The following is a 20488-nucleotide window of genomic DNA, read 5'->3' as shown; positions in this document are numbered from 1 at the left end:
AGAGTGGTGGCGGAGTCCGAACCTTTACGACCGCAGCGGGTGGCATCGTCTTCTCCATTGAAGTGCCACATGTGTTTCCCCCGATATTGAAGTGGCTGCACTCCCCGCATTATGCATATTGACATAACTTCGATTATTGTCAGTCCTGATTGGGCTAGCATTTTTATCCTGCTCATCAGGTAAAGGACTTCTCTGTTATCTTCCTCCTGGGGACTCCGGGGGCGCCAACTGTGGCGTTTCTTCAGCGGGGCATTATTGAACTTAGGAAGGCCCGTCCGAATTGGGTCCAGAAGAGGAACGTCCTCTACATAAAACCACTCTAAAGGCCAGTCTTCGGATGTCTTCTTTGGAGTGCCGGACAAGTATCCGGTCTCAGCGACGCGCCATATTTCGGCTCCGCCCACTCGATATATTGATCCCTCCTAATTACAAGGGACGAGGCAGAATAGCCTCTTCCATAGCTCGAAATGAGCCTCGCAGCCCAGAAATAGCTCGCAAAGAGCGACATAACCTGCGATGTGCAGTAGTGAGGCAGGGGTGAAGTTATGCAGCTGGAGGCCATAGAACTCCAGGAGCCCACGGAGGAATGGGTGGATTGGAAACCCAAGTCCCCTCAGCAAATAGGGGACAAGGCATACTCGCTCCCCCATGGACGAGTTAGGAAAACTCTCCGCTTGCTCCCCGCCATTGTAGGTGGCTAGTCCGGCTCGGACAGGGACCATATATGCAGGTGGAAGAAACCCCTGGGTCTGCAACTCTACTAATCGGCTATGGGGGACAGAACACTTTTCCCAATCGCCTGGCTTAGTGCTACGGGTGCGAGAGGAGGAGCTGCGACGACCGGCCATGATGGTATGGTTTCTTCCGGGCACGCTCCGATGAATGCTTGCTGGGGGAAGATGGTGTGATTTGGATCTGAGGATCCCCATCTCTTCAAATAGACGGTTTGCTTACATGGTCAGGGTGGCAAATGTAAAAATGCCCCGACTTCTCGTATTCACTCGACACATGGAGATAACCATTATTGAAGCACATAAGCTGAGGAGTACAACATTAATGGGAAGCCGGACACTACTCGCTACAATAGGTACTCTGGATTCGGAGGAGAACCCGCCTTGCAATGCCAAAGACAATTTGCACGCCGGACTCATCATCATTGAAGCCTGGTTCAGGGGCTACTGAGGGAGTCCTGGATTAGGGGGTCCTCGGACAGCCGGACTATATACTTTGGCCGGACTGTTGGACTATGAAGATACAAGATTGAAGACTTCGTCCCGTGTCCGGATGGGACTCTCCTCGGCGTGGAAGGCAAGCTTGGCGATCGGATATGTAGATCTCCTTATCTGTAACTGACTCTGTGTAACCCTAGCCCCCTCCAGTGTCTATATAAATCGGAGGGTTTAGTCCGTAGGACAAGAACAATCATAATCATAGGCTAGCTTCTAGGGTTTAGCCTCTACGATCTCGTGGTAGGTCAACTCTTGTAATACTCATATCGTCAAGATCAATCAAGTAGGAAGTAGGGTAAACATTGTGTCCCCCGCCTCCTGTTACCATTAGCCTTAGACGCACAGTTCGGGACCCCCTACCCGAGATCCGCCGGTTTTGACACCGACACTTGTCGCCATCTCGTGGGAGTGATGGCATTTCGAAGGCTGTGAGGATGATGCCTATGTGTGGGACAAGGACTCCCGCTTCCGGCAGATCATTGTGGACGTCTTGACCATCATTGTCACAATTGCCAATGCCATGTAGACACGTCCTTCTCTACCGCAACTTCTTCTCTTTCTCCTTATGATGATCTGGGGTGTGTGTGTGTGTGTGTGGTGTGTGTGTGTGTGTGTGTGTGTGTGTGTGTGTGTGTGTGTGTGTGTGTGTGTGTGTGTGTGTGTGTGTGTAAGGAATTCAACTTTGGCAGAAGGCGAAGAAATTCCAACCAAGTTTCGATGAAGAACTTGTAATATGTGTCTCAAACCATATATCACATCATGACGAAGACTTTTTGTTCCACCAAAGGCCACAATTCTCAACTTGACATGGTCGAACGAAGAACATGGTGTTCAACATATCCCATTCCATTCCTTTTGACACCCACGATTGCTTCCTAAGGACACTGGCTGCATCTCCAAAAGCATCATTCGATTTGAAGACTTATGCTCCTTGGATCATATGTTTCATACAAAGAAAATCTACCATTGCGTATCAGATGGTCGTGCTCATCGTGGCACCATTCAATTTGAAGACTTATGCTCCTCGGATCATGTGTTTCTTTAGAGCACAATCTCTTTTGGTAAGGTCAAAAACATACACCTCTTGAACGATGCATCTGTGACCGCTTGCTCTCAAACAGGTCGGCCGGTCGGCGACACGCTCTCAGTTTTCAAAGTGGTATGTGTCATGCCCAATGCCAATAGGAGTACCTTCTAGGACGCGGAATTTGTACTGTATATCTTTCTCTGACGTGGCGAGTCGAGCCATGGCAGGGAGGGTAGGGCAACCTAGCACAGGACCTCTTGCAAAAGAAAGAAAAACACCAGAAATCTTGGCCTGAGAGGGAGACAAATAACTGCTGATACACATTTCAGTGCAGCGAATATCACGACGCCACATCGGCTCCGTCACGCATCCCTCGTTCTTGCAGCCTCGCAGGTTGCGTGCCATTGCTCGGCCAAGTTGCAAGCCTGCAGAGGAAAATGTTTCTTCCTTCCTTTGCAGTTTTCGTCCCGCACGTATTTCACTTTTTTCACTTGGGGGAACGCACGCACGGTTATTTTACTACTCCATACTACGTACGTGATAGGTCAACCATGTCATGGGCACAGGCCGTTGTTATCATGTATTCATGTGGTCCTTGACTCAAATCTAGCTCATTGATCCCTCCGTCCACGAATAAGTGTATGTTTGATACTTAAAATTTATCCACAAAAGAGTATACTTCTATCTTTTCAATGCACTTTAAAATAGAAAAATGCTTCTCTCTCATTATGAACAGGTAACCACATCTTCCTTCCTGCGTGCAAGCACAACGGTGGCGACTTCCATTATGTTGGCTCCAAAATGCATGTATTGTGGTCGCTGCCATTTGAGAATCATTACCGATTCTAGCAAGGCTGCACGCTACATGTGTCCCTAGAATTGAAAAGACGCTTTTAAGTAGTAGTACTACTCTACGAACAAAGCATTAAAAAGAGCATAAATTGATAGGCATATAGTACAGTATATGTTCGCCCACATTCCCTTCTCGCAAAAAGAAAAGGCAAATCCAACATTTTCTCTAGAATTCGGATTCAAATTGAAATAGCTCCTCAAATCTTCCTCCTTCATCTCGGAAACGGTAAATTTTGGGGAGTTTCACTTCCGCGCCCGCTTTGCCACCACCACTTCAGCCTACCCCATTTCCACCGCGGTAAGTAGCAAGTGCACCACTAACTAACTAACCCCAAGCTTTAACCCAAACCCCGTGGCATTACCGGCCGCTAACCAAGCGATTAACCAACCCCCAGACGGTCAGGCAGTTTCCGCTTCGTCGTCTTCCCCGGGTCCTCCTTCCACCTCGTCGCCTCCCTCCCTCCACCCCTCGAACTCCTCGCCCTCGCCGGCTCCCAAATCCCGCCACCCCGCCTTAATCCCCCTCCCACGGCCGACGCGGAGGAGACCAGCCACCAGCTGTGTCGCGGCCGGATTCGGCCGCTGATCGAGGGCCGCTTCCTTTGGGTGCTTGGATTGGATGGCGGGCCGGTCGCGGGGTCCCTGGTCGGCGTAGCAGGCTGGGCTGGCCGGCGCCATGTTCGCGCCGAGGAAGGTGGAGGACGAGATGGCGCTCGGCAGGCAGAGGACCGTCAGGTGAGCCGCGGCGGCCTAGCTTCTCTACCCGATCTGCTGCTTTTGGTCAGGGATCCAGCATTTGGGGCCGTGCTTCGGCGCGAGCTTCGGGGTTGGGGGCTCGGCAGCATCGGTTTGATTCGTATCGTTAGCCTGTTGGAGCAGGCAGTTGCAGTGTCTTAAATTTTGAGCTGTTAAGCCATACCGTAGCATGGGAGCTTTTCCCCTTTTTGGTTGATCTGGTCGGTGTTAAAGTAAAAGGCAGCATCACATAAAGTAAAACTGTTGATTGAGAACCCAATTCGTTTTGAAATACAGGGATCCAGCAATTAGGACTCTGCTTCGGCGGTTAGTCTGTTGGAGCATGCAGTTGTAGTGTCTTAATTTTTTTTTTTGAGTTGTTAAGCTGTACTAGCATGGAGCTTTTCCCCTTTTTGGTTGATCTGGTCGGTGGGGAATTTGCATTTATGGATAAAGTAAAAGGCAGCATCACATAAACAAATGCTGTTGATTGAGAACTAAATCTGTTTTGAAGTACAGTGGTCCTCTGCTTACTTAATATAGAATGAAGAATATTTCTTCTGAATAATAAAAAAACTATTATGCATATTGTTAATGAGGAATAAGAATTACAGTAGTCTATTGCATTTATCGCGTGTTCTGAATGATTTTATGTTTCAAGTCAGATACTAGAGTCCAACCTTTTTTTGCTGGTACCATTCACAGGTTCTATGACGAGGGGAGAAAGCCAGCGATACCGATTCAACAGAAACAGGCAGCGTTCGCTGCTAGTAAACTTGGCGTTGCGAGCTCAGGGAAGAACAAGATTTTCGTGGGAGGGGATGCGCAGCAGTACAAGATTTTCGATCCATCTAGCGACTTCATCTTGATGTGGAACCGCATTTTCCTTTTTTCGTCCTTCCTTGCTCTATTTATAGATCCCCTGTACTTCTACGTGCCAAAAATCGTCTATGGCGACACCTATTCCTGTGTTGGGACAGACAGGCATTTGACCATCATCATTACATTCTTCCGATCAATTGCCGATCTCTTGTATGTGATTCACATCATAATGAAGTTCAGAACTGCATTTGTTAAAACTAGCTCAACCTTGCGGGTTTTCGGGAGAGGAGATCTTGTCACAGACCCTAAAGAGATTGCATGGAAATATTTGAGATCTGACTTTGCAATTGATGTGGTGGCTGCATTGCCTTTGCCGCAGGTAACTTGCTAGTCTTCCTTTTTATTCTAATAAGTGGAATATTAACAGTACTAATGAAGTAATGATCCCTGGTTTTAGGATGTTTGTCACGATTGTAAGTATTTGCAATATATGATCGTATTTAACGCAGATATGCTATATTAAGCATGAAATTGTAAGATGAGATTGAACTCAAATAATTTTCTTCGATGCAGTTGCAGTCCAGGCATTTTCTGAAAATAATAGTAGACATAGTTCTGTGTGAGTGCAACATTGGACTGGTCTCAATTAAGAATATGATGGACATCAAACCGTTCTCTCTAAACCAGCCCTTGGGGTTGTCTGTAAAAGAGACATTCTTTCTTGTAAAGACATTAACTTTTGTAGTTTCAGTGGAGTGGATTGTAGTACAGAGTTTTTTTCTTAATTTTTCAAAACTTTGAGGTGCCTCAACATGATGGTGTGTTCATGCACCTGCTCGTATTAAGTATGTGACTCTGTAGTTCAACCTGGCCGAATTTCTTTTGGAAAAGATATTCGAGATTCTAATGCAGAAATTGTGGAGCTTACGAATAATCATTGAGTTTTTTTTATACAATTGTTGTGTATTGTGTATGTTCTGTAAGGGAAAATGTATTGTTCCGTACAGCCTAGTCGCCTAGAAGCACTGCATCTCAATTTCTCATGCATTTATTCTACTTATCTGCAGATCATAGTCTGGTATGTGATACCAGCTATCAAGTATTCTGGTGCTGAGCATAACAATAACATTCTGGTGCTTATAGTTCTTGCTCAGTATCTTCCAAGACTATATCTCATATTCCCTTTAACTTATGAAATTGTCAAAGCTACTGGAGTTGTCGCAAAGACTGCCTGGGAAGGGGCTGTGTACAACCTGCTACTTTACTTGATAGCTAGTCATGTACGGTATCTGTATGCAACCTTTCATCGTTTCGTATCTTGAAGTTTGATTTAAAGTCAAATGTATTGCTCAAGTTTTCATCCTTTTTTTTTCTTATGTAGCAAATTTCTTAGAACCCCTGTTCTTTTCATTCAGGTTCTAGGTGCACTATGGTACTTGCTATCTGTTGATCGCCAAACAGCCTGCTGGAAAATGAATTGCAGGAATGAAAGTGATTGTAATATTAGGTACCTAGACTGTGATACACCAAATCAGACATGGGCTAGTACGACTAATCTCTTCAGCAGCTGCAATGCTAGTGATGACAACATCACCTTCGACTATGGCATGTTTCAGCCTGCACTGTCAAATCAAGCGCCTGCTCAGGGTTTCTTGAGAAAGTTCTTCTATTCCCTTTGGTGGGGTTTACAGAATCTTAGGTATTTCTGTCGTGGACATCTTGATATCGAAGTAGGGTACTAACTGCTATCTGAGGAACTTAGGTTGCAATTCCCTTTACAAACAGGCAGCTCTTTGGTAATGTTATATACTTGTGTAAGTTGAAAGGTCTGATGAGAACCTCAGAGCATTATGTGTTAAACAAAATGTGTTCGGATCTTACTCTTTCAGTTTCGGTTGAATGTACATTGCAAAATTAACTTACAAGTTCCTTTAATCTTGTCATTATCAGTTGTCAGGATCGATAAGTGGTTCTCTAACATGGCATATATTTCTTCCTTTTTCTGGACAGTTGCTACGGCCAGACACTTTCTGTGAGCACCTACATTGGTGAGACACTGTACTGTATATTCTTGGCAGTACTTGGTCTTGTCTTGTTTGCGCATTTGATTGGAAATGTGCAGGTACATTATATACATACTTAATTATGCTCTCTACATTGTAGAAGTTCGTTATTCATGAGCATGAAATTCATCATTTTAATCATAATGTATTAATGTAAACTGTTTTTTAGAATATATTGTCTTACATTATTTTTCTTATTATTCCAGACCTACTTGCAATCTATCACTGTGAGGGTTGAGGAGTGGAGATTAAAGCAAAGAGATACGGAGGAGTGGATGAGACATCGCCAACTTCCTGATGAACTGCGGGAAAGAGTTAGACGATTTATCCAGTACAAGTGGCTTGCAACTCGAGGTGTGAATGAAGAGTCTATATTACAGGTTTTACCAGCAGATCTACGACGTGACATTAAACGCCACCTTTGCTTGGATCTTGTTCGCCGGGTAAATACTTTTACATGCTTTTGTACAAATACATAACGACTGCACGTTTGGAACTTCTAGGTTCACCTTTTGGACTAGACTTTTTGTTATCACTATCATATGCTAATCTCTCTTTCTACTGCGAGGTTTCAGGTGCCGTTTTTCTCCCAGATGGATGACCAACTTCTAGATGCCATCTGTGTGCGTCTTGTATCATCACTGTGCACAAAGGGGACATACATTGTCCGTGAGGGTGATCCGGTGACTGAGATGCTTTTCATCATCCGTGGGAAACTAGAGAGCTCCACAACAAATGGTGGCCGCACAGGCTTTTTCAATTCAACTACACTGAAAGCTGGTGATTTCTGCGGTGAGGAACTTCTTGGGTGGGCTCTTGTCCCGAAGCCGACCGCTAGTTTGCCATCATCCACTCGCACAGTGAAGGCACAAATAGAAGTGGAGGCCTTTTCACTCCAGGCTGAGGATCTCAAGTTTGTGGCCAGCCAATTTAGGCGGTTGCACAGCAAGAAGTTGCAGCACACTTTCCGATACTACTCACACCATTGGAGAACCTGGGGCGCGTGCTTCATCCAAGCTGCCTGGCGGCGGTACAGGAGGAGGAAGATGGCGAAAGACCTGAGTATGAGGGAGTCATTCAATTCCGTGAGATCAGAAGACTCGGATGGTGAAGATGACCCTCCACCCAAGAAGAATATCTCTCTAAGAATGATGGCCGGGAAAGTCATGGCTGGGAACAGGAAAGGGCTTCAGGCCATAAAAGAGTTGCCGACACTGAAGAAGCCGGACGAGCCAGATTTCTCGGTCGAACCCTACGAGTAAGGTATAATGTTCTACCCAGAACGGTCACTGATCCTCTAGCTCTGCTACCAAGTTAGTCTGTCTTTGCTGCATTGAGGAGACTGTAATCCGGTTGGAATTTGGATTCGCAGAACCGGTCGTTGATGCGAGAATTCTAATTAACACTGAATCCCAAATGCGCGGTGGGAGACCTTACGAAGAGATGCTAAACAGATTATACTACACATAGATATTCTAGTCATAATTACGTTGTACATTCAGATGTTTATCTGTGTTTGTAAAATTCTTGGTGCCTCAGCACAGGGCGCTGCTACACTGACTGTCTGAGCTTCAAAGAAATCCTGACATTGAAGCCATAGTATGGAGTACCTTTTTGCAGTCTTTTTAGTACGAGGTTTGCTACATATTTTGTTAAAAGTAGACTGTAAATGCTGCATATTCCCCATCACTGTCTATTTCCATTTGTTTGGCTGGAGTTTCCCGCCAGCAAATTATTTTTGAATTTTTGTGTAAAAGGACCACCTGCCAAGTTGAATGGCCAAAAAAGACTATCCCTGAAATAGATTGACAAAAAAGACCAGCAACAATGTGGCGGCAGGTGCGGCAGCTGCCGCCACGGGCGCAGGCAGCAGCCCGGGCTTAACAGGTTTTCTCGCGTCACCTGCAACGGGACGGACCGCCACGCAACGAGGCTGCAGCTACTGCTGCTGCGCGTGCACCGCGACAGGCCAGGTGGGCCATGCCGCCACGGCCAGAGGCGGCACCCAGTGCGTAAAGTAGCTTGCCACGCGGTAGCTGCAGCTCGGACCCATTCAAATGCATATCAACTTGGAAAAACTAGTACTTGGTTTAACGTGGGTTAATGGATAGAGTCGTTTTTTTCCGGCCGGCAGTTCATACGACTCGAGTCAGTCCGCCGTACTTACGCGGCTACACTAAACAATAGCCCAGCCCGATTAAACAAAGCAGCATGGCCACCTGGCCCGTCGCAGCGCGCGCAGCCTCAGTAGTTGCCGCCTTGCTGCGTGGCGGCATGGCTCATCACTTCGGTCCATCCCGTTGCAGCTGACGCGCGGACGAGAAAACCTGTTAAGCCTGAGCTGCCGCCTGTGCCCGTGGCGGCAGAGGCTGCCGCCGGCGTCTGTGGCGGCAGGTGCCATGTGTCGGCTGCCGCACCTGCCGCCACGCTGCTGATCCTTTTTGTCAATCTGTTTCAGATGCGGTCTTTTTTGACAATTCAACTCGACAGGTGGTCCTTTTAGACAACAGCCAGCAATTTGACACATACTAATTCTGCAAGGGCAGGTTGATATAGCTGAAACTGAACATGAATTTAGAACAAAGCCACCGATTATTTAGCTTTGAAAGACCAAAATTTTATTTTAGAGAATTGGTAGGGGCCGCGCGGACACGTACCCCCTCTACCACAAATTACGATATCCACTCTCCCACTTCAGGAGATGGTAGGCCAGCACATCCACCAAGTGCAATGTGAACCACTAGCCCTAGGCCACGACTCTTCTTGATCAGTCGTCGACCCCGTCCAGGTAAGTATGTTGCAAGGGTGCACCTGGGGCTCCTTATATAGCAACCTCTCCCTCTCCTGTCTCCTCTTGCTGGCGAGGTGGTACTAAACAAACTAACTTTTTTTTTTTGAGAATCAACTAACTCAGAGCGCCCTGGTGGTGCAGCTGGTGCAACGTCGTGGGCCTGATTCTGATGGGGCTTTCGGTGCTCAGGCCCAGTTCATTAGGAAAACGATCTCTCTGGAACAGAATGTCTATTTCATCAAATGGGCTGTCTCCACGAAAGCTGCAGGTAGAACGTGGGCTGTCCGCGCCGCCCACATCCAAGCCCACATAAATCATCTTCGTTATCTGAAAAAACAAAACATAAATCATCTTCGTGGACGTCACACGCGTAAAAAGTGCTGAAACGACGTGGACTGTCCTGCCATGGCCGAGAGGAGCACCCGGAGAGCCCCCGCCCCCGGCCATGGCCACTACAAGATCCCCGCTCGTGGCCACCCGCTGCCCACGCATCACGGGTTCTCCTGATCCACTGCGGCTTAGGACATCTCCAGTCGTTTGGCCCCTCAGGAGGCATTTTTTTCGCACCTTGAGGGGCTGCCGGCGAAAAAATTAACCTGGGGGGCGAAAATGTTCCACTCGTTGCATCCCCACGAGCAGTGTTGGACTCCCACGAACAGAGCGGCATTTCGTCGAGCATCTTGCCCGCGGCGGCGTCCGACTACCTCCTCGTCGCAGCTAGAGCAGGTCGCGCCCGTGTTGGCCTTGACATTGACCTTGAGCCCCTTGGCCGCGAGCAGGTCGAGGCGCGCGTCGTGGGCGCCGGTCGTCTTCGCCGCCGCCGGAGACGCGCTGCTCGAGCTCGGCGCGCCCGTGCTCCTCGTGTGCGGCATCGACAGCGCCCCCGTGCTCCCGTTCTGCGTGGCTCGCGCCCTCCCTGCCCCGCCGTCGCGTTCGACGCCGCCGAGAAGACTTGTGCATGCCCTCCCTGCCCCTGTGCATGCCCCTTGTGCATGCCCGGCCACGCCCCGGCGGGCGCGGGCGAGCTCCGCCCTGGCCACGCAGAGGCGGGCGCGTGCGCGGGCGAGCTCCGCCCCGGCCACCCCCGGGCGGGCGCGGGCGAGCTCCGCCCTGGCCACGCAGAGGTGGGCGCGGGCCGCCCCAGCCACGCCCCGGCGGGCGCGGGCGAGCTCCGCCCCGGCCACGCAGAGGTGGGCGCGGCCGCGGGCCGCCCCGGCCACACCCCGGCTGGCGCCCGGCCTCCCGCCCTGGCCGCTGCCAGTCGTGCCCGTGCGAGGGGCTGGTGCCGCCCGTGCGTGGCTCGTCGTGGCCGGGGCCGCCCGTGGCCGGCGCGCTCGGGGCCTCCTCCTGTTTCATCTCCAGGTCGCCGGCGAAGCCTCAGCCATCCGAGGCCCCAGTCCCACCAGCGCTTGAGCGGGCCGCCCGCGAACTCGGCGGCGAGCGACGGCGCCGACCGGGTCCGCCGGAACGCCCACTCGGCGGACGCGGAGGAGATGGGCTGGATCTTGCGAGGATGGTGGCCATGGCGCCCAAGCGAGGAGGAAGGAGATGGTCCGCGAGCCCTGCCCCGGCCATGCGCGCTGTGTGGAAGGAAAGGGAGAGGAGAGGAGAAAGAAAATAAAGAAAGGGGAGGAGAGAGGAGAGAGAGGGGAGTGAGGGGCTGACGAGTGGCCCTGTGCATGCAAAAGTCATCTGCCGGCGTCCCCAGCTGCCCAGGGGGCTGGGTTTGGGGTGGCAGCGCCGGCCGTAAATAACGCGAAATCCGGCGAAAAACGTGTCTCTGGGGTCCAAGTGGAACGTTTTTTGCCCGCCGGCGTCCAAAAAGTGCCTTGGGGAGGCTTTCTGGGGGGCCGGCTGGAGATGCCCTTAGATGGATCGGGCTGCAACTTCTGCAGCCATAGCAGCGGCGCAAACGAAGGCAGTCAAAGGCCGGCATGGCCGCGCGGGGGAGCACCACCGGAGGGTGTTGAGGAAGGAAGATCAGGTGCATGCTTCTGATGCCCATCGACGGCAAGCACCAGGTGTGACACAAGGAGCAATTGCACCCAGGGATTGGCGACATCGACGATGTCTGCAAGAGCCCCGAGGACCCAATAAGGGAAGAACAAGAGTATGTGTTTTCTTGCTGATATGAGTTACCTGAAGCCATTGACTGATTATGATCCAAACTGACAGAGGGAGATGTGCAGAGTCTTTGAAGATATATTCAGTTCTCTCCTCTCTGGTTAATTTTTGATGTTTTTCAGATTATGTAGTAGTACTAGTAGTTATGTACGAGAGGGTGTAATCTTGTTGTGCACAAACTAGTGCGTCTCTCATCTGAAGTTCATCCATGGTCAAATCTTTGTGCTGACTTGTAGGAACACCGCCGCAAGATGAGCTGTGCCAATGTGTCTGTCAAAGCAATGGGTGGGTGCTTCAGATTTGTACAGCATGGTACCGTATATGTGTACGTGTCTAAGCCAGTAGCTCACTTTGGAACTGAAAGCTTGGCCAGCTGGAAGGAAGGTTACACTACTCAGCTGTTGGACTGATCAGATAAGAGTTCCTTCGAGTATATGCGTTGGGGTTCTATGTTAATTTTGCTATGCTAGTCTAATTGATGATACCCTGAACCATGCACCCCTGAACCTGAAGCTTCAGTTACAACTTACAAGACTGGACCTAACGCTGGGAGGAGTTTTATTCTGAGATGCACAAATTTTCCTTATTCTGAATTTTGCAAGTTATCTACTGTCCTAGAGATTGTAATAAGGTGACAACACATTTAATAAACTAGCATCTGATGCTTCTAATTAGTTCGTGTTTGCGGAGTTTGCTTTCCTAAAAAATCAGGGTGACATTGTCACCGGACAGAACACAGACTATGATGGTTGCCAATGCAGAAGGACGAATTGGGTATGTGCCGCTGGAGATATTGGACTCCCTGTCAAGAAATTTGTCGCCGTGGTCACTCCAAACAGCAGATCGCTCGATGCCAGTTTATGTTATTTCCAGGTGCAAGCAACAGAGTATGTGCAAAACTGGGCATTGCTAGCCCCGCTGCCACTGACCAACACAGCAATCCTTTTCTTCTACGCCACCACCAAGTGATCCCCCTATCAGTCGTTCATGTTCGGTACGAACAACAACCAGCTCAAAGACAAAGGAGGCACAGAACACTAATTCATATTTGCTACTTTCTTGGATAAAGATGTCACAACACCTGAATTTTTCCGACATCGACCTCGTACATATTTTCAAACTATCTTCATGAATAGTGTCTGAATCATTGTGACGCTATTCATGTTCTTGATGCTAGGGGAAAACTACTAGATGTGCTGATGAAATGGTCAGAGAAGAGTATCCAGTGGTCTCGCCATGGTCGTTTCCTTTTTGGCTTCTTTTAGTTGGCCCAGCTTCAATGAGTTTATGTATAGGACATGACACATATTGCTATCATGTAAATAATCCTGTTTGAATGAAGCAGATATGGCAATTATGTATGGCCACTTACTCCTCTTTGGTATATTTTTTTGCGGGGTCCTCTTTGGTATACGGAGAAGAATATTTTGATGCTCAGTTTAACCGACTTTCTATGTCATGGACTTGGTATGTAGGTATGTTGTTTTGCTTCCTTTGTAACCAAGAATGTGTTCAAGCTAGACATAAAAAAGGTTATTGTCATAAGTAGAAAATATTTGAGGATCATTACCCAAAAGAATAATACGGATAAAAGATGCCCATCGACCATGTATGCCACCATATCCATTGATCTACTCAATGAAACTTACCAAATATGTTGTTGCAACATTTATGTACCCTATCATCTCAATATTGAGTAACAATGGATTAAGACACAAAATAATTGACGACGGACTTAAACACAGGTGCGGCGTGGCACCACGCCTCCGCCTACTAGTATCATGTAATTGTTGCATATCCCCCTTCACACTGTCTATTTCCATTTGTTTGGGCTGGAGTAAACTGTCACACACTAGATGGAGTGACCTGCCATCAAATTATTTTTTTGGCGGCTAGCAATTTGAAATGGAGTGACCTGCCATCAAATTATCTTTTGGCAATTAGCAATTTGAAACATGCTGATTCTGCAAGGCCAGGTTGATGTAGCTGAAACTGAACATGCATTTAGCAAATAGCTACCAATTATTTTGAGCATTGAAGGACCAAAATTTATTTTAGAGAATTGGCAGGGGCCGCGCGAACGCGTACCCCCTCTACCACAAATTACGACGTCCACTCTCCCACTTGGGGAGATGGTAGGCCAGCGCATCCACCAAGTGCAATGTGGACCACTAGCCCAGACCACGACTCTTCTTGATCAGCCGTTGACCCCGTCCAGGTAAGTATGTTGCAAGGGTGCACCAGAGGCTCCTTATATAGCAACTTATCCCTCCCCTGCCTCCTCTCGCTGGCGAGGTGGTTCTAAACAATACTACTAACTAAGAACGCTGTGGTGCATCTGCAGCAAGGTTGTGGGCCTGATTCTGATGGGGCTTTCGGTGCTCAGGCCCAGTTCATTAGGAAAACGATTTCTCTGGCACAAAACGTCTATTTCATCAAATCAAATGGGCTGTCTCCATCCCTTAAAAAAAATCAAATGGGCTGTCTCCACGAGAAGACCTAAGAGGGTGTTGGGCCGGAAGACCAGGTGATTCTGATGACCATCGACTGCAAGCACCAGGTGTGGCACCTTTTTTTTCCCGTAAAAAAAAAGGTGTGGCACAATGATTACTCAAAAAAAAAAGGTGTGGCACAAGGAGCAATTGCACCCAGGGGTTGGCGATGTCGACGAGGTCTGCGACATTATTATTTTTTTGACATGATTACCGACATGAGTTATCTGAAGCCATGGACTGATTATGATCCAAACTGACAGAGGGAGATGTGCACAGTCTTAGAAGATATATTCAGTCTTACCTGAAGCTTCAGTTACAAGTAGAACCTCACGCTGGGAGGAGTTTTTATTCTGAGAGCACCAATTTTCCTTATTCTGAATTATTGTCAGCACACATTGAATAAACTACTCATCTGATGCTTTTAATGAGTTCGTGCACTCTTGGAGCATGGATGTTAGCAATTGACAGAGTCATGCACGTATACAGTTGGTGTTCTAAAATTTCGTTTGCTCTGAAGGCAGAAAGGATATCCACGTGAACTCTGAAGACAGAAACGGGTACTCTGAATCCTACGTTCATCGCTCTGTGACGCTAAGTGTTTTAAATCTTGCAGGACCAAATATAACCAAAATATGTGGACACCCCCCTAAACCCACTTGTCCCGCAGAAATCATAATTTGCCACTCTCGCACTTCATCTCAATTTCTCATGTATTTATTATGCTTATGTATCTTTACTTAATGTGCAGATCATAGACTGCCACAGACCAGCTATCAAGTAGTACTACACTGCTGAGCACAACAATAACATTCTGTTGCTTATACTTCTTGCTTAGTATCTTCCAAGACTATATCTCATATTCCCTCTCACTTATGAAATTGTCAAAGCTACTGGAGTTGTTGCAAATACTGCCTGTGAAGGGGCTGTATACAACCTGCTACTTTACTTGTTAGCTAGTCATGTACAGTATCTGGATGCTTTTATATCTAACCTTTCAACATTTCATATGTTGAAATTCACTAAATTTCAACTCAAATGTGTTGCTCAAGTTTTCATCCCTTTTTTAAAAATTATGTAGCAATTTTTTTAGAATCCCCTGCTCTTCTTCATTCATGTTCTAGGTGCATTATGGTACTATTTGCTATCTGTTGATGGCCAAACAGCCTGCTGGAAAATGAGTTGCAAGAATGAAACCGTGTGTAATGTTAGGTACCTGGACTGTGGTTTACGCCAAATCAGACATCGGCTAGTACATCTTACATCGGCTAGTACATCTTAGGTCTTCAGCAGCTGCAATGCTACTATTCAATATTAAAGGTCCAATGTTTAACTTAGAAAATTGGCACGGGCCAAACAAACACATAAAGCCTCACAACTATAAAAGACCAAGATTTAATTTAAAAAATTGGCAGGGGCCGCGCGAACGCGTACCCCCTCTACCATAAATTATGACGTCCACTCTCCCTCTTGGGGAGATGGTAAGCCAACGCATCCACCAAGTGCAATGTGGACCACTAGCCTAGGCCACGACTCTTCTTGATCAGCCGTCGACCCCGTCCAGGTAAGTATGTTGCAAGGGTGCACCCAGGGATCATTATGTAGCAGTCTCTCCCTCCCCTGCCTCCTCTTGCTGGCGAGGTGGTACTAAACAAACTGGCTAAGAGCGCAGCACCGTGGTGCGGCTGGTGCAAGGTCGTGGACCTGATTCTGATGGGACTTTTGGTGCTCAGGCCCAGTTCACTACAAAACCGATCTCTCTGGCACTAGAAAAACGATCTCTCACATCCAAGCCCACATAAATCATCTTCGTGTTTCTAAAAAAAAAAGGTGCTGAAACGATGTGGACTGTCCTGCCATGGCTGATAGGAGCACCCGGAGAGCCCCCTCCCCTCAAAAAAAAGGAAAAAAAAAGGAAAACGGAGAGCCCCCGCCCCGGCCATGGCCAACTGACAGAGGGAGATGTGCGCAGTCTTAGAAGATATATTCAGTTACCTCCTCTCTGGTTAATTTTGATGTTTTTCAGGTTATGTTTATGTAGTACTCCCTCTGTAAACTAATATAAGAGCGTTAAGATTACTAAAATAGTGATCTAAACACTCTTATATTAGTTTACGGAGGGAGTACGAGAGAATGTAATCTTGTTGTGCATTGCGTTCATCCATTGTCAACTGTTTGTACTAACTTGTAGGAACACCGCTGCAAGATGAGTTGCGCTAATGTGTTTGTGAAAACAATGGGTGGGTGCTTCAGACTTGCATAACAGGTAGCGTATATGTGTATGTGCCTAAGCTAGTATAGCTCACTTTGGATGTGAAAAGCTTTGGTAAGCTGGAAGGAAGGTTACACTGGTCAGCTGTTGGACTGACCAGATAATAGTTCCTTTGAGTATATACGTTGGGGTTCTATGTTAATTTTGCTATGCTAGTCTAATTGATGATACCCTGCACCCTGAACGGCTGAACCTGAAGCTTCAGTTACAGGTAGGCTCACGCCGGGAGGAGTTTTATTCTGAGAAGCTCCAGTTTTCCTTTCTCTGAATTTTGCAGGTTATCTATTGTCCTAGTATCCTAGAGATTGTAATAAGGTGACCACACATTGAATAAACTAGCATCTGATGCTTTTACTTAATTCGTACACTCTTGGGGCATGGATGTTAACAATTCACAGAGTCATGCACGGTGTTCTAAAATTTCGTTTGCTCTGAAGGCAGAAAGGATATCCACGTGAACTCTGAAGACAGGAACGGGTACTCTGAAACCTACGTTCATCATTGTATGACGCTAAGTGTTTAAATCTTGCAGGACCAAGTATATAACGATAATATGTGGACATCCCGCTAAGCCCACTTGTCCCGCATAAATCATATGTGGCCACAATATCAAGTATAACATTCTTGTCGCTTATACTTTTTGCCCAGTACTGTATCTTCCAAGACTATATCTCATATTCTTTCTAACTTGTGAAATTGTCAAAGCTACTGGAGGTGTTGCAAAGACTGCCTGTGAAGGGGCTGTACACAACCTGCTACTTTACTTGTTAGCTAGTCATGTATGGTATCTGGATGCTTTTATATGCAGCCTTTCAACATTTCATATGTTGAAATTCACCAAATTTCAAGTCAAAAGTGTTGCTCAAGTTTTCATCCTTCTTTCTATTAAGGGATCTAATAATGTAGCGATTTTTTTAGAAGCCTGCTGGAAAATGAGTTGCAAGAATGAAACTGGGGAGTTGAATCCGCTGGGGAGGAGCAAAGCAATGGTGTACGCAGGCAGAGCACTCTTCTTTCAGTTCTTTGTGTGGTGTCCGTCCTGACGCAAGGAAGAATTCGGGAGTGCATTAAAAAGTGTGATGCCAATGTGTATGTGATGCTTTCCGATTGTCAACCCGAGTTTCTTGTATATATAAGCATAAAAAGTTTTTCTGCTTTGCCATCCTGGATTAGAATAACACAACACTCCGTAACATAGAATCTGTTTGGAGGACGAACGCTCTATCTCTGCCTGACAGTCAGTGGTTTGTTTGCGCGTGCATGCGACTGACGGAGACGGCTCAATCTGGATCAGGATATTGGCTGAGCTGTGGGCGGATTAGCTGTTCCGCCTGTACAGGACGAGCTGCTGTCATATTTAATGCGCCTGCAACCTGGTCTTTTTTACTACGATAGCTATGATATAGGGAGAGAAAATACCATGGGCGGCACAGATCCCCATCCTATTGGACAACCCTGATTTCAGGTTCATCTGAGCACGGGCTCAGAAAGCAATATCCGATGTAATATTAGGTACCTCGACTGTGATATTACGCCAAATCAGACATCGGCTAGTACAACTTATGTCTTCAGCAGCTGCAACGCTAGTACTATTTCAATAATAAAGGTCCAATGTTTAATTTAGAGAAATGGCAGGGGTCAAACAAACACAAAAATCCTCACAACTATAAAAGACCACATTTAATTTAAAGAATTGGCAAGGGCCGCGCGGACGCGTACCCCCTCTATCACAAATTATGACGTCCACTCTCCCACTTGGGGAGATGGTAAGCCAACGCATCCATCAAGTGCAATGTGGACCACTAACCTAGGCCACGACTCTCCTTAATCAGTCGTCGACCCCGTCCAGGTAAGTATGTTGCAAGGGTGCACCGAGGGATCATTATATAGCATCCTCCCCCACCCCTGCCTCCTCCCGTTGGCGAGGTGGTACTAAACAAACAAGAGTACAAAGGTTTATTTTTATTTTTTGAGGTGCAACCGGTGCAAGTTCATGGGCCTGATTCTGGTGAACCTTCGATGCTCAGGGCATCTCTAGCCGTGCCCCCAACAGGCCCTCCCCAGGCGATTTTGCTGCGCCGGCGCCAAAAAAAGGCCCCAGTCGCGCCCCCAGAAGCCCGTTTTTCGCCGGCTCGGGCCAAAACTGGTGCCGGCGGACCCAGGCCGAACCCGGCGCCCTGGGGGGCGCTTGGGGAGCCGGCACAAGCGAAAAATGCGCGTGGGCCCGCCCTGGAAGCGACCCGAGGGCCTTTTCCCGCCGTTTCTTGACGCTTTTCCCTCGCATCTCTCCCGCTCGCTCGCCTTCCTCCCGCCATTCTCTCCCTTTCTCCCGCCAAACCCCCTCCCGCTCGCCGCGAAGAAGCACGCCATGCCGCCGAAGAAGTACGCCATGCCGCGTGCGCGCGGCAACCGCGACTGGCGCCGTGGCCCAGCCGAAGCAGAGGAAGCCGAGGGCGCCGCCATCGAAGCCACCGGGCCTGTCGAACGCCGAGTGGAGGGTGGAAGTTCAGCGGCGCGAAGCAGTCACCGCCGACAGGCGGAACAGGGCCATAGCCAAGAAGGCCCGCGACAACGCGGCGCGCGCGGCGGCGTCTTCCTCATCGGTCGACCAGGCGGGGATGAATCCACCCGTCGTCAGCCACGCCCAGTACGCGCCCTGGGGACAGCAAGGCGCCGGATCTCCATGGGGTTCATCGTCGCCCGGCTACGCCGACGGCGACGCGCACGGTGGGTTCAACCCAAACGTGACCTTCCCTCATGGTCACCCCGCTACGCGCACGCCCTCGCCCGCCTTCGCCGGCGTGCAGTACCCTCCATACAACTACTCGCCGCCCGCCGCCTATGCGTCCACACCGACGCCCCATCTCTACCGCGGACCGCTACCCTTCTCGCACCTCGGCGACGCCGACGACACGGGAGCCGACATGGACGACATCATCGCGACAGGATCGATCGCGGCCGCCGCATCTCCCGGGTTCGCCACCCAGGACGAGGTAGTGGACCTCAGCGGCGACATGGAGGCCGAGCTCGGCTACGTCTACGGCGACGACGTGCAAGAACCCGAGGAGGAGGAGGACGAGGAGGAGGAGGAGGAGGAGGAGCCGGCTCCTGTTCCGACGAAGGGGCGCCAGAAGAAGAAGAAGCGGGTGGCTAGGTCAGGCGAACCGCGCATCAAGTGGACGTCCAAGGAGGAGAAATGCCTCGCCGAAGCATGGAAAGTCGTCTGCCTCGACCCGACCACCGGCGCGAACCAGAGCTTGGACACGTACTGGGACCGCATCAAGGCCGAGTTCGACGAGCGGAAGCTCGTCGACCCCTACTTCAAAGGCGTCTACATGTAGCGCGGCTCCAAGGCGATGGTGAACCATTGGGGGCGTATCCAGTTGGCGTGCAACAAATGGCATGGAATCGTCGAGGAGGTCACGGCTCGCCCGGAGAGCGGCGCCAGCGTTGAGGATCAGGTACGCACGCCGTTCGCCCGCATATCTTCGTCCCCTACGCCCGCCGCCCGCCAACTGTTTGTCCCTCCGCGCAGCTGCTGCGTATGTTCGCCATGTATCGGGGCGACAACCAAGACGCCGACTTCAAGCACCTCCACGTCTACAAGCGCATTGACAAGTGCGAGAAGTGGGCGGAAGTCCGACGTGCCCTCGACAAGGCCAAGGAGACATACAAGCCAAACGCGACGACTCCGGGCGCGTCAGAGGGACGGCCGGATGGCCACAAATTGGCAAAGAAGGGGAAAAGCGCCGACGCGGCAACCGCGCGAGTGCAGGAGTCCATCAAGCATTGCCTCGCCGACGCCCAGGCCCGGGCTGTCCTACGCGAAGAGAAGACCGAGGCGCGGTGGTCGTCGCTAATGAAGAACAACGCCGTCAAGCTCGACCTGCTCCGGACGAACGTCGCCGCGAAGAAGAGGAACACCGACATGGCTTTTCTGATGAGCGGGGCGGACATGCTCCAGAGCAACAACGAGAAGCTCAAGGCGTGGTACCTAGTGCAGCGCGGCCTCATCCTGAACGAGCTGCCACGGCAACGCCGACGACGCCCACGACCACACGGACGCCAAGCCCGAACGACG

At 49.2% G+C, this 20488-nt stretch overlaps 1 protein-coding gene and 4 non-coding genes across 6 annotated transcripts; 1 reads left to right on the top strand and 4 right to left on the bottom strand.

Moving 5' to 3' along the window:
- The first annotated feature begins 3459 nt into the window (after positions 1-3459).
- LOC123138908 (cyclic nucleotide-gated ion channel 17) lies at positions 3460-8325 on the top strand. 2 transcript variants are annotated; one of them, XM_044558756.1, is made up of 8 exons: positions 3460-3843; positions 4549-5044; positions 5733-5945; positions 6081-6364; positions 6676-6787; positions 6935-7171; positions 7304-7991; positions 8101-8325. In XM_044558756.1, the coding sequence occupies exons 1-7, from the start codon at positions 3785-3787 to the stop codon at positions 7988-7990; spliced, it is 2088 nt and encodes a 695-aa protein (XP_044414691.1). In that variant the 5' UTR covers positions 3460-3784; the 3' UTR covers position 7991; positions 8101-8325. The 2 variants fall into 2 exon arrangements, with proteins under 2 accessions (XP_044414691.1, XP_044414690.1); XM_044558755.1 differs by having other exon boundaries at positions 7304-8325.
- A 1037-nt stretch (positions 8326-9362) lies between these two features.
- On the bottom strand, positions 9363-9524 carry LOC123140199 (U1 spliceosomal RNA). Its single transcript, XR_006469852.1, has one exon. It is a non-coding gene; the product is annotated as a U1 spliceosomal RNA (small nuclear RNA).
- Positions 9525-13708: 4184 nt separating this feature from the next.
- On the bottom strand, positions 13709-13869 carry LOC123140178 (U1 spliceosomal RNA). Its single transcript, XR_006469832.1, has one exon. It is a non-coding gene; the product is annotated as a U1 spliceosomal RNA (small nuclear RNA).
- Positions 13870-15546: 1677 nt separating this feature from the next.
- On the bottom strand, positions 15547-15707 carry LOC123140179 (U1 spliceosomal RNA). The gene has a single exon (XR_006469833.1). It is a non-coding gene; the product is annotated as a U1 spliceosomal RNA (small nuclear RNA).
- Positions 15708-18104: 2397 nt separating this feature from the next.
- LOC123140202 (U1 spliceosomal RNA) lies at positions 18105-18264 on the bottom strand. Its single transcript, XR_006469854.1, has one exon. It is a non-coding gene; the product is annotated as a U1 spliceosomal RNA (small nuclear RNA).
- Positions 18265-20488: the final 2224 nt, after the last annotated feature.

Source organism: Triticum aestivum, chromosome 6B (genome assembly GCF_018294505.1).
Source record: "Triticum aestivum cultivar Chinese Spring chromosome 6B, IWGSC CS RefSeq v2.1, whole genome shotgun sequence".
NCBI lineage: Eukaryota > Viridiplantae > Streptophyta > Magnoliopsida > Poales > Poaceae > Triticum > Triticum aestivum.
This window is presented reverse-complemented; position numbering and strand designations above follow the sequence as displayed.